At 24.7% G+C, this 14,127-nt stretch overlaps 1 protein-coding gene across 1 annotated transcript in view; it reads left to right on the forward strand.

Annotated features, from left to right (window-relative positions):
- The first annotated feature begins 6,452 nt into the window (after positions 1–6,452).
- Positions 6,453–14,127, forward strand: part of LOC129611393 (paired box protein Pax-1) — a 39,278-nt gene continuing 31,603 nt past the window's right edge. The window contains exon 1 of the mRNA XM_055524532.1: positions 6,453–6,580. Coding sequence (XP_055380507.1) covers positions 6,571–6,580 — 10 coding nt within the window. The 5' untranslated portion in view covers positions 6,453–6,570. The remainder of the gene's footprint in view (positions 6,581–14,127) is intronic.

Genomic DNA, 14,127 nt, shown 5'->3' on the forward strand with positions numbered 1-14,127 from the left:
TTTTCTCTTTGATGTTCTTCTAATCCCTTTTTTTTTTAGAAATAAATTCGAGTTGAAAATTCGACGTGATTTCGACAATTTTGGAAAAAAAGTTAGTACGATTTTATTTCTGGAATATTTGCAGATCTACAGAAACCAAAAATTAATTCGTTATTATCGAATGTCACTATTTCTAAATTTTAAAGGAATCATAAAATATTTGGGTCCCTATTTAGGAATTCTATTATGTAAAAAATGAATACTTTTTGGTGTTTCTCAATAAAGAAAAAACTAAATTTTTAAATTATATTGAAGGCATTTAGGACATTTTATATGAAGAACAAAATTGTTTCGATAGCAAAAATGTTAAAAACTTTTAACGTGCTATTGAAAATTTGAAACGCGCCAATCTTGGCACGTGTGCCGTTAAATTGCCATCTTGTTTCTAGTCAATGAGAAGAAATGAAAGAGTCATCTTTTTTGCACATACTCAAATTTTTGTTGTTCAATAACTTTTGAATTTGTTTAAAAAAAAAATTTAGCCTTTCTAATGTTTATTTCTTCCAAGAAGTTTTGCTTAAAGAAAAGAATTAAAGCTTTGTATGAAGAATATAAATTCTATTCTTTGCAATTTAGTTGACATCATTAAGTAGTTAGCTAAAATTACGGTAACTTAATGAATATAATTTTAATAATGAATTCAACGAGTACAAAATATTGTTATAAAACTGTTAATTACAAATTTAAAGTTTATATAAAAACAAAGGTAATTTTTTTAAACAAAATTACCCGAATATTATCAACAAATTTATAAAAAAATCTTACAAAGAAAAGGAAAAACAAACATAAAACTTTTAATGTACGTAAGTGTGTGTACATTTAAAAATATTAAATAAATCAACATCGTTAAATTATCAACTAAAAAAAAAACATTAAATTTAAGTTTAACCGGAACGTTTCTAATGAGTGTTACAACATGGACACGTTTGATTAAAACTACAAAAACGCTTGAGTGACTAGAATACAACAACAAAGAAATATATAATTTTTTTTTCTAGTTCGAAAAGTTTTAAAATAATCCGAAATGTTTGAATTGATGATAAGATTGCTTCGGAGCACACCAAAGTTTTAATTTTTGTATCGTTACGTAAGAATATAATTACAACTTCTATTGCAAGCGTCTTTAACATTTACAGTTTAAACAAAGCAAAGCTTAAGCACATTTTCTTTGTGATTAATTTCGAGGATGTAATTTGATGATTTTATGAATAAACTACAAATGGAGCCGTAATCATCAAAATTTTGTAGAACGGTGCGTTACAATAAGTTAACTTGAACTTCAAATTTTAGGTTCTAAAATGTTTAATTACCGCTGATAATTATATGTAATTGATAGGCTATTGTGCACACACATATGAACTAAATATAAGTTATAAAAGGGAATGAAATATATAAGATTATCGCTACTTAACGAATTTCGTAAAGAACGAATTTGGTAACTTTTTTAATCTTATAAAGCATGCGAAAATTTGAGAAGATCATCTCAAATTTTTTGAGAAGATCACCTCAAAAAATTTGAGATGATCTTCTATTCTGAAATCTCATTACGCATCCTCTTCATTTCTTTTTAAATATAAAGACTTAACCTTATTCCAAACCCTTATAATTTCAATGTCAAAGCTATGGTTATTTGCGGAAGTATGCCTATTCCTACTTCATATTCAAATTTAAAATTCACCTAATCTAGTTTATTTTGCAAAATTGTAGTTATTCCTTTCCATTTTCTATAGCATTTTCCGAAAATTTTCTATACCATTTATTAAAACGCTTTACTTCTCATTAATTGTCTTGCGCAAAATTTGAAACATTAACCAAAACAGAAGTTCAACAAAAGAAGAGTAAAAAGTTATCTATACAATGCATTTGTAACTACAATCAAATAAGAAATTTAATTTTGGCCTTTGCTTAAACTGAATACCTGCCAATTTCAAGTTAACTTTATCCCAACTCAAAACTTTGAAACTTTTACACTCGGTAACTGTATTAAGCTATTTAAAAAGAATTACTTTGAAACAAATATAAAATAATATCAAAATTTTTACTAGTTACATTCAAGAATTGCTCAAATTAGTTACGTTTTTGATAACTCTATAAAAATATTTAAAAATTTGCGTGCACACTTGCTAGTAGTGTTGTAGCCTTAGAATTTATTAGATTGCTCAGTAGTTATACTACTCAATTTTCAATGCCTTTGTCTAGCGAATTTAAATAATTTTGAAAGATAAATTTATATTAAAATTCTTTCAGAGACAGTAACTGGGAGAAGATTTCGGAGATTCACGACTAAACTAAAACTGAATATACAAAGTAATTTATTAATAAAAGCCATAACATACACCAGGTTTAATATCTTATCGATTTCCGAAATATAAACATTTTAGACTTTTTTAGGACCTGTAACATCGCCGAATACATTATTGAAACGCTTGCCGTAGAGTTTGTCGAGACCGTTTTTGTAAAATTTTTCGAGACTTTTGCAACGACATTTGGCATGATCATAATTATTTATATCTACACTATCTACATTAAAATTCTGAAAATTAAAATAAAATTAAGACGATAAATAATAAAGCGGTGCAATAAATTATTCCAATATACAAAACTGGTTTATTTCTCCTTGTTTTCATAACTATTCTATTGCTCCTGGAATATTACCACTCTGCATTGAATACAATAAAGAGGGTTATGTGATAACACAAAATTCTGGATTTCGAGTTTTCGATGGAAACGCACTTTTCATATGAAAATTTACATAAAAGTTTACTTTGGCTATATCACGGATTAATTAAGCTTCATATATAATCAAGCACACACATAATAATAATATAAGTTTCATCTGATAAAGGGAGAAACCATATCTAATTTTTACAAAAAATCAGGTGTTAACAACATGGATATGAACCCGTAGCATAAAGTGAATGGACCTCCGCTAAGAATCAAAATTAAGTTTTTCTAGGTATGTTAACTAAAAGCTTGCCTGGCGTTCTTAAAATCTGAAAGAAGTCTTTAAATTTTCCATTATTTTAAAAGGGAACCAGTGTATTGCTTGCTTGAATCTAGATAAGAATAAAATTTTTGATCAGTCTTTAAATATTTCACGTCTTTATGTTCATGTTATTTCATTCTTTCGAAATATCAGTCTTATATATATATTGGTACATTTAATTTAAAGAAAGTTGAAAATTTACAACAAAGTTTAACGATTGTTCCCTTCTTCAAATTAAAAAAAAATTTAAATCTAATTACTCAATTTCGAGTTTCATAACGTTTAAATAATTTCATTCAGTTTTTATAAATATAGTCGTCATTTTTTAAATTTTAATTGCCACATCTTTTCAAAATTATCAGATCATCTATTGGTCTTTAAAAAGATGAAAGTGTAGTTTATTCCACCTACACGTTATTTAAATTATTTTAAATTTCTCATACCATTCTCAATATTAAATTAAAAGTATGTATTCATGCACTTTTCCTTGTAAACACCTACATACATGAACGATGAAAACACTATCGCATTTAATTTTTGTTTCTGATTACTCAATCTCATTTAAAATTTCAAATAGTTTAGCCAACAAAATCGTAAACGTGGAAATGAGTACAGATGCACATACATATTTGTAAATACAAAGGTACGTAAGAATAAGTATGTAGGTTAAATTGTACCTGTTTTAATTTTTTTTTAAACTTTCAAACGAATACCATTTAAAATAAAAAAAAATTATTAAATAATTAAAGAAAAAGAAAATAAATAGCATTCAAATGAACCCGCCTACAAAAAGACACGCTTTCTGGAATTAGATTGGCCATTCATGCATTGAAAATTGGCTCCACCCGGTTAACAACTTACAAAAAATTTATTTCTCATTCATTATTTTGTTTTTTAGTTTTCTTTATTAAATTGGCTGACATTTTTTTGTCTCTTCTTCTTTCATTAAAACCATAATATGTAAGTACGATGATGATCATTCATTATTAAAGAAAAAATGAGGACTAGAAAATGAGAAAAATGAGAAAAAAACCAATTTTATCTTGTGATGTGATCTTTGAATGGTTTCTTCATTTACCTGTGTAATAAATTTTTTATGGTGCGCTGCGCTTCTTTAAGAGTGAAAATGGATGAAATGATAAATGTGACGATAACGGTGTATTAAATGAATCTGAAAAGAAAAAATGAAACACCAACACAAATACTATTTTATAATTTCGTCTCATCATCTCATAAATATTTTATAATACAGAAGTACATTGCCGCCGTGTATGTATTTTCATATATGTAAGTAGGAATACAATTTCTTCATTTGCTTGTATTTTTTTCCATTAAATTCTCATACTCGCTCCTAAAGTGAGAACAAAGTTTGAACAAGGGATGTTTAAAGCGTTTCATAATTTTTTAAACTATTAATTTTTATTTTCAAGAAAGAATATATTTAAAAGAAATAATATATATATATATATATATGAATTATCACGCATGAATAGCCTGTAATAAAATTATGAAAGTTAAACTTTTAAATTGTGCACTTAATTTTGAATCTGCGGTCAAGGAAATTTGAGTAGGATAAATTGATGTCTATAAGGCACTGACTTTATTGGATTTTCAGTATTATTTCCCGGATAAAAGCAAATATATTGTGATTATCTAAGTACGTATACTAAAATCAAAAATTTTATAAAAATTTTAAATTATATAATATTGTTAATTAGGCATTAATTTATTGATGACACTTTATCAACGAAATTTTGTTATAAGCACATAATTAGAATCGTTCAAGTTTCTAATTCTGGCGGTAGTATTTGTACATCCATTTCACTTGCAACATCTTATTGAATATGGTTTTATTTCAAAGTATAAGAATTCGTATTTTTTTCTCAAATTCATAATTTATATTAAAAGATTGTACAAATATTTGTTTAGAGAATTTAAATGCCAGCATCACGATCTCTATATGTATTCATAAAATAACAAACACATGCAAATTAACAAACATATATGGGTATATTTCAATAAAATGTTGTTGTGCCTCAAACTATCGCTTATAAATTTTCAATCTAACACAATGACAATATTGTCCCAACCCAATTTACATTGATCATTCGGAAAACTTATATTGTGTATAGAGTATATTTATTTACAAACAAATCAGTTGAATCGTTTCGTGAGATTACTTTTGTTTTGAATTGAATAGCAGCCGCGCGTTTGGTATTGGTATATTGGGTACGCACTAAATTTTTTAAATTTAATTTTTTTTTTTGTATTGTTTTTTCATTTTCTTTCTAAAAATCGCGTATATTGTAACTTGATGTTAATGAATCTTTAAGTAATATTCAACGTTAAAATTTGAAAATAAGGAATGTGATTTTTTTTTTGGTTTTTTCAAAGTGTGTAAAGATTATATGAATGCATTTTAATGCTCTTGTTGAGGTATACAACAAAAAAGTTTAAAAGAAAATAATCATTACCGATGATCATTTTGTAATGATCGGTATATAGCAATAATAGCCCATCATCAGCAATTGAGGATGTAATGATGGGATGAGATTTCTAAAAAAAAAGAAAATAAATAAAATATAAAGAAAAATAAGTGAAAAAAAGAAAAATATTTTGTATATAAATATATACAGTTGAAAATATTATTTGTATATATGTATATATAGATGAAGCAAAAGAGATACGATTTTTTAGCATCATCAGATTCGGATAACTTAAAATAGCAACGGTTGACCTATGATCATTTAGTTTGAAATGACATTTATGTGCGTTCACACATGACTAAAACAATTTTACGGTAAAAACGAAAGAAGAAAGAAAATTGAAAATTATAATAATTTTTTTTGTTTTGTTTAATAAAATCAAAAAAAAAACAGAAAGTACTTTAACTAAAATGAAACAGTTCTGTAAGTGCATATTCTGTTTTAATGCAATTATTAAAAACTAATAAAGATTTTATAATAAAAAGTTGTTTGGCAAAATGAAAAGTGTTTTAGCATCAAACTTGAAAAATTACCAAAAAAAAATTAATTGATTTAAAATAAAAAAAATATAATTTTTGAAACGAATAAACATTAAGGCAATATTTTAAATTAATTTATAAAATTAATAAAAATTTTTTTAGTTTAAAGTTTTAATCTCGCAATTCGTTAATGGTTTTGTTTTATTGATAGCGGACGAAAGACTTTTTATATACCGGTAATTCATTTAATTGGTTTTTATTGCATATGAAGTTTTTACTTCAGCCATATTTTAAATTATATTTCAAATTAATAAATTAGAAAAATTGAAAAAAAAAATTATTTAAATTTGCCTATGTTAAAATTGTAAAAAATTTTTTTTATCCGAAAATATTAGAATTCGAACACTTTATTTGTTCATCAAGTATATTTCATAAGTTTATATGCTAACACAACTACATAATAAATACAATAAAAAATTGTGCAATAAAAATCGAAAACATTATCTGTAATATTATAATATTATAAATACAAAATTTATTCACATTGAAAATTATTTCATATTTTATACCCGCCGGGAATATGGACGCAGGTTAGTAAAAAATTATTCTTATTATCAAATATTCGTATTTTACAGTTTTAAATATTATTTAGTGCTATAGAAAAAACGTCTTATATAATTTTATGGCATAAAGAAAAGTCAAAACTGGATTGTGATGTTAAACTTTTCTTATGTAACACAAAAATGCTAGTTATTAATAAGGTTTGGCAAAATTTAAAAAAATTCATGAATTTTCTTATATCGTATATCTTTTAAGACAATGATTCAATAAAATTAATAACTTAATTTTTCCAGTATAACAAATAAACACTATTGTTTTAAACCGTAGCTTTGCTGTCAGCTTTTGTGTTTATAGCAAATTTTATATGTATATTTAATCAACATTTGCTTCTAAATGCCGAGTTCTTAAATACGGCGAATTATCGATCTTAGAAAATGAAATGAGAACTTCGAGAAAATAAATCATCTTAATTTTTTATCATTAGACTCTGTTATACTTTTCATGCCAATATAAACATATATACATACATTATATTATGCAAATTATTGATACAGAAACTAAATAGTTTAGTTTATTTATTTTATAGTTCTAGATTTATTTTGCAATGCGCACTACTAGATCTTTATATGTATGCAAAGGCAATTGATCTAAAGTCATATTTTGAATTATGGTTCTTAGTAGTAGTATAAAGGGGTGTCAAAATTGAGGGTCAATATTAAACGAGGACCCAAAGCACTAAAGGTGATGTTGGAACTGATTAAGTCCTTTCAAATAAGAAATAGCAAAAAACCCCTATAGTTCTCTTATTTTAAATTGACAAATTCAAATGTGTTTGTCATTTAATAAAAAAAGTTTATAATTGTTAAATTCAAAGTTAAAAATAAGTTTAATTTCATTATTTTTTCTAATCTAATTTTTAAAATTTCTATAATTTCTTAAGAAAAAATTTTGGTGTTAATTATAAAAAAAAAAAATTGCAAATTTTAACTATTTTTATGATTTTTATTTTTAAACCCTCTAATTTGTCTAATATGCTCTGTTACGACACATCAAACTGAAATTAAGATTGCTAAATTAATTAGTGTGTTTCTATCAGATTTTTTAATTTTAGTAACTTTTACTTTTTCTTGTTTTTTTATTACAATATTCTCTAAAGTTTAACATTAATCAAAAAATGTATTTGACAATTTTCTATTTTACGTAATTTTAATGCGTCCTACAATATTTACATAATATGAATCTTCAAAGCTCACAACATAAAATCATAATTACAATTGAGAAAGTAATTTATACATAGCATCTTTAACAATCGTTCCATTCACTGAACCCTAAATTTTGTTATAATATTTTATTGGTTTCTAGGAAAATAAAAAAAATTTAAACCTTGATATCAAATAGACTATGTTTCGCAAAGTCTATTTATAATTTTAGAGCAGAACTTATAACGTTAAGAAACTAGGATTATCACTCGTGTTCTAATAAAATTGTATAGTAATGGTAAATAATAATAGTAAAATATCGTGTCAATAGTTTATAATATGAGATTATTTTGTTATATAACTGAGCATAATATATACAAGCATTATTTTGACTGTTGCAATCGAAAGTTCGAAATTAAAATATAAATTGTGCAGAATATAATTTAAAGGCACATGTGCTCATGCATAAAATTTGTAATACATTCTTAGTTGTTATAATACAACAACTAAACTCTAAACTTTAAGTATTATCGTACTTAAATAGTATATCTACACTTGAGTGTTATACCTATACTTAAGTTATATGCGAACCGGTTTTAATTGACTTCCCAGCACTGCCTATCGTAATTAATATATAATTTTTTTAAGAATTTATTTACGTGATGGCTCTATATTAAATATAATAATTGGCGCAAACAATGTAAGTAGACAATTTTTAAACCGTATCAAAATTTTTACAAAGATTTCCATACAATTCCCAATAATTTAATGAATAGAAAAACAAAATTATATGACTAATTTTAAATAATATAAGCTTAATTTCGAAACAACAAAAAAAAAATAAAAAAGTAAATTTTTGAAATCGAAAAACATAATTTTAGTCGGAGTTCCGATTAATTAAGAAATTTTGGTTTAATACTTTTAATTTTTTTACGTGTTCGAATAACTCTTAGCAGAATATAGTGTAAGATGTTCTGGTGGATCTATAATAAAATATTGAATTAAAACAAGTATTTTAATTTTAGTGAAACCAATGAAAAATTTCTTATTTTAGTTTTGAATTAAGACAGCTTGAAGTGGTAAAAGAATCAAATGCATTTACGAGTACTTGTAGGATACATAAATATGTCATATATAAAGAATGACACACGATTTTAATTTTTGCCACTCGAAATTGAGAGACAAATTTATTACGCAGCGCAAGCCATATCATTCATTTAAGTATTCAATAAATTTAATAATCAACATTTCTAATACGTGGATCTTGCTATATGAAGTGCAAAATATACAAATTTTCCCTAAATATTAATTAGGCTCTATTACTTATCTTGTGTTAATTTAATATAAATAAGTGATCTTAAATATTTTATTCCTCTGTAAAAATAATTACATACGATACAATCAAAACTATTGTTGATGCTAATAATTATCAATGAACCGTGATTTACAAAAAAAAAACTGTAACGTTCTCCGTCTATAAGAAGCGTAATGATTAAATTAAATACATATATGAATTTAGTTTGAAATTTATTATATTCATGCTTATGTATGCACATACTGTATTAGACGAGTATTAAGTTACAATTTTATGTCTGCAACAAAAAAGAAAACATTTTGTACGAGCAAGATTTTAATAGTTTGCACCAATTTATATGATTGTACATCTAAATGTCTTAAACTCAAAATTATTTTGTATAAACTAGCTTGTTTATAATAACATACAGGCAAACATTCAGTTATGCATTTTATCTTGTACAGTGTGTAAATCAAGTGTAGATTGACGATTTCTAAAAAGAAATATTAAGTTTAAAAGAATAATTAAAAAATTTTAATTAAATTGGATTGATGTTTACAGTCTTCAGTTTCTTTTCGCTTTCGCACTTGGTATAAACGTACTTAAGATGCCATAAGACATTTTTCTATTTAAAATTTCATTGAGCTCTCGATTTTCAACGGTAGTTGTTTTGGACTATTTTAAACTTGAAAGCTCATTTCGTAGGTTATTTGCAGCAAAAATATAATTTGGAGTAAGTATTTCAACAGGTCCTTAACCACTGTGCCAACCACTTTCAAATATACTTTTGGTTTTACTTCCTTTTGACTTTATTCTTTTCTTTTAATTAGCATAGTTCATTACTTTTTTGTTTTAACAGATACTTAGCAAATTTTTTGATTATAATTGATTAAAAAAAAAAGTAAAAATGAGACGATGAAATAGGGCCCAGGTAACAAGATAACAGATGACTCAAAGAATTGTACTTAATTTCTTTTTTCTTAATTTGCATATCTTTTGCTGTTATCTAACATTCTATACATCTCAAAAGTTATAAATCATTTTCATTTAATACCGGAGCAAAAAAAAATATTAATGATAAGATTAAAAGCTTGTGCTAATCTTTCTAATGGAAATTTTCAAATGTGTATCCATACAATGTTTATTATTTTTTTTTTTAATAAATTTTATATTAAAAAAATGATTGCTTATATTTTTAATTTAAAAAAAAAACTTTTTTTTCCATAAATTTCATATTATGTAAACAAGTAAATGTTAAGCGCTTCATAGATTTTCATTTAGCATTAAATTACTTGTTTTGGTTGAAATCTGTGACTTTTTTTAATCACGCGTGACCCATTAAACTTTTTATTTAATAATAAGATTTGCAAGGAACAAATATTATTATAAATATATGTGTATAAATGTATGTGCACATTAATATGTCTTAATATTTTTATTACTTTAAATCTATCTCTTTATACACGCACATATACAAACACATAATTCTAATTTAAGTATAAAAATTATTGATGTTTAATAAAATAATATATTTTAAATATAAATATAAATTTTTGCTAATATTATTTTTAGATATTTTAAAAAGAATAGTTGAAATACTTATTCTAAAAATTAGTATTTAAAATAAAAGTGTAGTTTGATCAATCCATGGTTTTGTGGACGTATTGAACCATTATGATTTATTGCTTAAGCTTAAATAATGAAAATTGTGTTTTATTAGAGGAACAAATACTCCAATACAATTTTGTGGTATAATGTTGCTGCAATATTGCATATATTTATGTGTTTTATAGTAATATGTAGTTCTATTAGAAAGTTCTTAATTAACCTGAAAAGTTAATATGTAGTTGATTACTAACTTATTTATTTAAGGTATTAGGATTTACATCTTTGACAAAAAGTCAAAAGAAATTGTAATTCTATCCATAAGCAATGTTGAAGTTAAATAGTTATTTTGTAAAATTTTAAGAATAATGATTCGGAGAGATGAACAGGTAGAAAGAGGTTTCGTTTTGATTATATAATATTCTTATCGATATCTACGAACTGCCGTAATTCGAGATTTTTTCAAGTTGCCGTGTAGAAGAGTGTTAATGACAATAATTTCAAATACTTAAATTTTAAAGAAATAATATCATTTTAGATAGTAATAATTTAGAAAGTTAATAAAAATTTCGTTAATGACATTATGGTTTTAATAGATGAATGCGAAATTGTTAATTTGAGTTGAAAAAATAATATTTTTATTTTCTAATTTTAAGTAAATTTCACTTCAACATTGAAATATCTGTACCCGACAATATGAAATTTGTTTCTTGTATGAAAAACAATTTCATATTGTTTTCCTGTTCTTTACTATATATGGCAATTTCGTATCCAGGAAAATAAGTATTCTGCATTCTCACTTTTTATAAATTTGAATTCGTAACTTAAGACGAATGTGTTATAGCACAGAACAGGAGTTATATATAAATTATTTTATTAATATGTACATATGTACAATTATCTTTTTTCAGTAATTTTTATATAACCGGATATACAAATAGAATGATACAATTTCATTTTTACTGTTCAGGTATTGAGAAAATCACCAACTTTTAAGAAATCAAGATTAAAAATCAATAGTGTGGTCAGTAATTTCGAATTAGCGCATAATGTTGTCTAACATGAGCACCATGAAAGGGGGTTAATTAAATAACAATCTCCACCAACAACAAGTTAAACAAAGCATTTTATTTAAGTTTTGTCTAAATTTTACCTAAATGTAGACTATGTTTACCTAAATGTACTTTCAGTATTATTACGATTCTTATATCGGCAATATTAGAAAAGAAAATGCTCAAAACTAATTGAGTTTTGAATTAAAAACAAAAAAACAAAATTTCTATGAAAATAAATAATTTCTAAATGCCATAATCACAAAAAAAAGCTATTTGAATTTTAAAATAGAACTCTCTATATCAATTTTTTATAAATCTCAATATGTAAATTCTTTGTGGTTTTATTGTAGAAGACTTAATATAAACAATTTTTTTTATTATAATGTCAATATTTTGTGTTTTTTCACTCATTACAATTATTTAAAATGTTGCATGTATTAATTTTTATTAAAAATATATGAAATTATACGTTAACTATCACTGTTGAACCGTTAAAGTATTATCAAGACCCTGAAAAATCTCGATAACCATTTTGAACTTAAGAAAAATAAAAAAAAGAAGATGAGACACTCAATACAAAAATAATTGTATAAAAATTAATAGAGATGAAAAAAATAAATGCCCATAGAAATTATAACATTATAAATGATAATAAAACTCAAATATAATTTTAATGTGTGTACATACAATTTATACATGCGCATACAAAAAAAACATATTATTATTGTTTTTCAAAAAAAGCGATTAATATATTGATGATGACAATTACATGAACCCTTTATTATATGGAATATTATCAAAAGATGTTTCCTTTTCATCAGAATTGTATTGAACTGTGGAAAATATGATGGACAAGAGATGGGATGGGAAAGATGAAACTGAAAGTTAATTGAACTTTTTAATTTTTTTATATAATTATGATTATTTACATTGATTATGATAATATGTATGTATATGTGATTATAAGCATGTACAAAATTGTAACGATAACTGATAATTAGTACTCTTCAGTAATATAAGTAAATAGAGCTTCAAGTATTTTAATAAAAGCGCTTAATTTATAAAAAAATTATGATGTCGGTGATTCTTTTGAAAGTGAATTAGCTGTAGAAAATAATTTCCTAATTTTCTAAAGAAATATTGACTATTATACAAACAATTATTATTTCAGAAATTGCAATTAAACATTTATAAAATTCATAGTTCAAGTTCTCAGTAGGTAAAAACTTAAACTAATGAAATTTTGAAAAATTTGTTACCGAAAGGGTCTTTTTCTTTACATTGAGTCGAACTAGCCAATTTTGCAGAGAATCAATTTTACTATAAAACCGAAAAACATATAATAGCGCCGATTTATTTTGGAACTTCTTTTTTTTTTTAATGAAGGAAAACTACCAAATACTTAAATTTTTATACTTAAAGACTTTATTTTTATTCTCCGCACAAAAATATAAAGTAATGGTCTCCTATGATCTATATCTTTCAATAATGCAGATGTATACAGTTAATAAGCTTGTGATAAAGATTTATAAAATACCAAGTCCAAGACCGTGAAGAAGTCCAAGCCCTTAGGGGTAAGTCGAGAATATTCGAAAAGAAGAGATTTTTCCACGTTTATCAGCTAATGATTATTATGAGAATATGTTGCAGGCAAATTTAATTTAAAAATCTCCTAAAAACACATAAAAACACACATAAAAACACAAACAACGTAGAAATACTAAAGTCTAAACTAAATACGTTCAAAAATTAAGAAATATCAATATCGATTACCTATAAATATGCAATTATTTCAAAATTCATATTACAAAATTTTATGACGTAAAAATTACAGTAATACATAACAATTCATATTGTGCCGCTAACAAAATACTTAAATTTGTTGAAATGATTAGGTTTCGGGGGAATAGCTGCGTTTATATTTAGTTGGGGCCACAACAGATCCAACTAGTTACAACAGATCCAACTAGTTACAACAGATCCAACTAGTTACAACAGATCCAACTAGTTACAACAGATCCAACTAGTTACAACAGATCCAATTAGTTACGTGGCTCGAATTACGTTTTCGCCCTGTTGCTACAATATCGCAACAACTCGCAACCTGAATCGTGTATTAGAGTACTGAGTATTGCTCACTTAAGTGTGTGTATTAAAGTTAATCATAATATTGCTATTTGTTAAAAAACATTTTTTGAAAATTTAATGTTGTAATATTTAATGTTATAAAGTGTTTGTAGAGTATGTATTTGTTTTTTTAAGTAAAAGAAATTTTATACACTTAAATTTCATGATCACCGTTTATTCAATTTTTATTCGAAAGATTCAGCTTAAGTGTATTTGTTTTATTTTTGAACGTTGTCTTTACCAAAGCTAACCGAAAGATACTTCAAGTTGCTGTTGTGTATTAAAAACAAATTTTG

Source organism: Condylostylus longicornis, unplaced genomic scaffold (genome assembly GCF_029603195.1).
Source record: "Condylostylus longicornis isolate FDR11 unplaced genomic scaffold, ASM2960319v2 ptg000004l, whole genome shotgun sequence".
Taxonomy (NCBI): Eukaryota; Metazoa; Arthropoda; class Insecta; order Diptera; family Dolichopodidae; genus Condylostylus; species Condylostylus longicornis.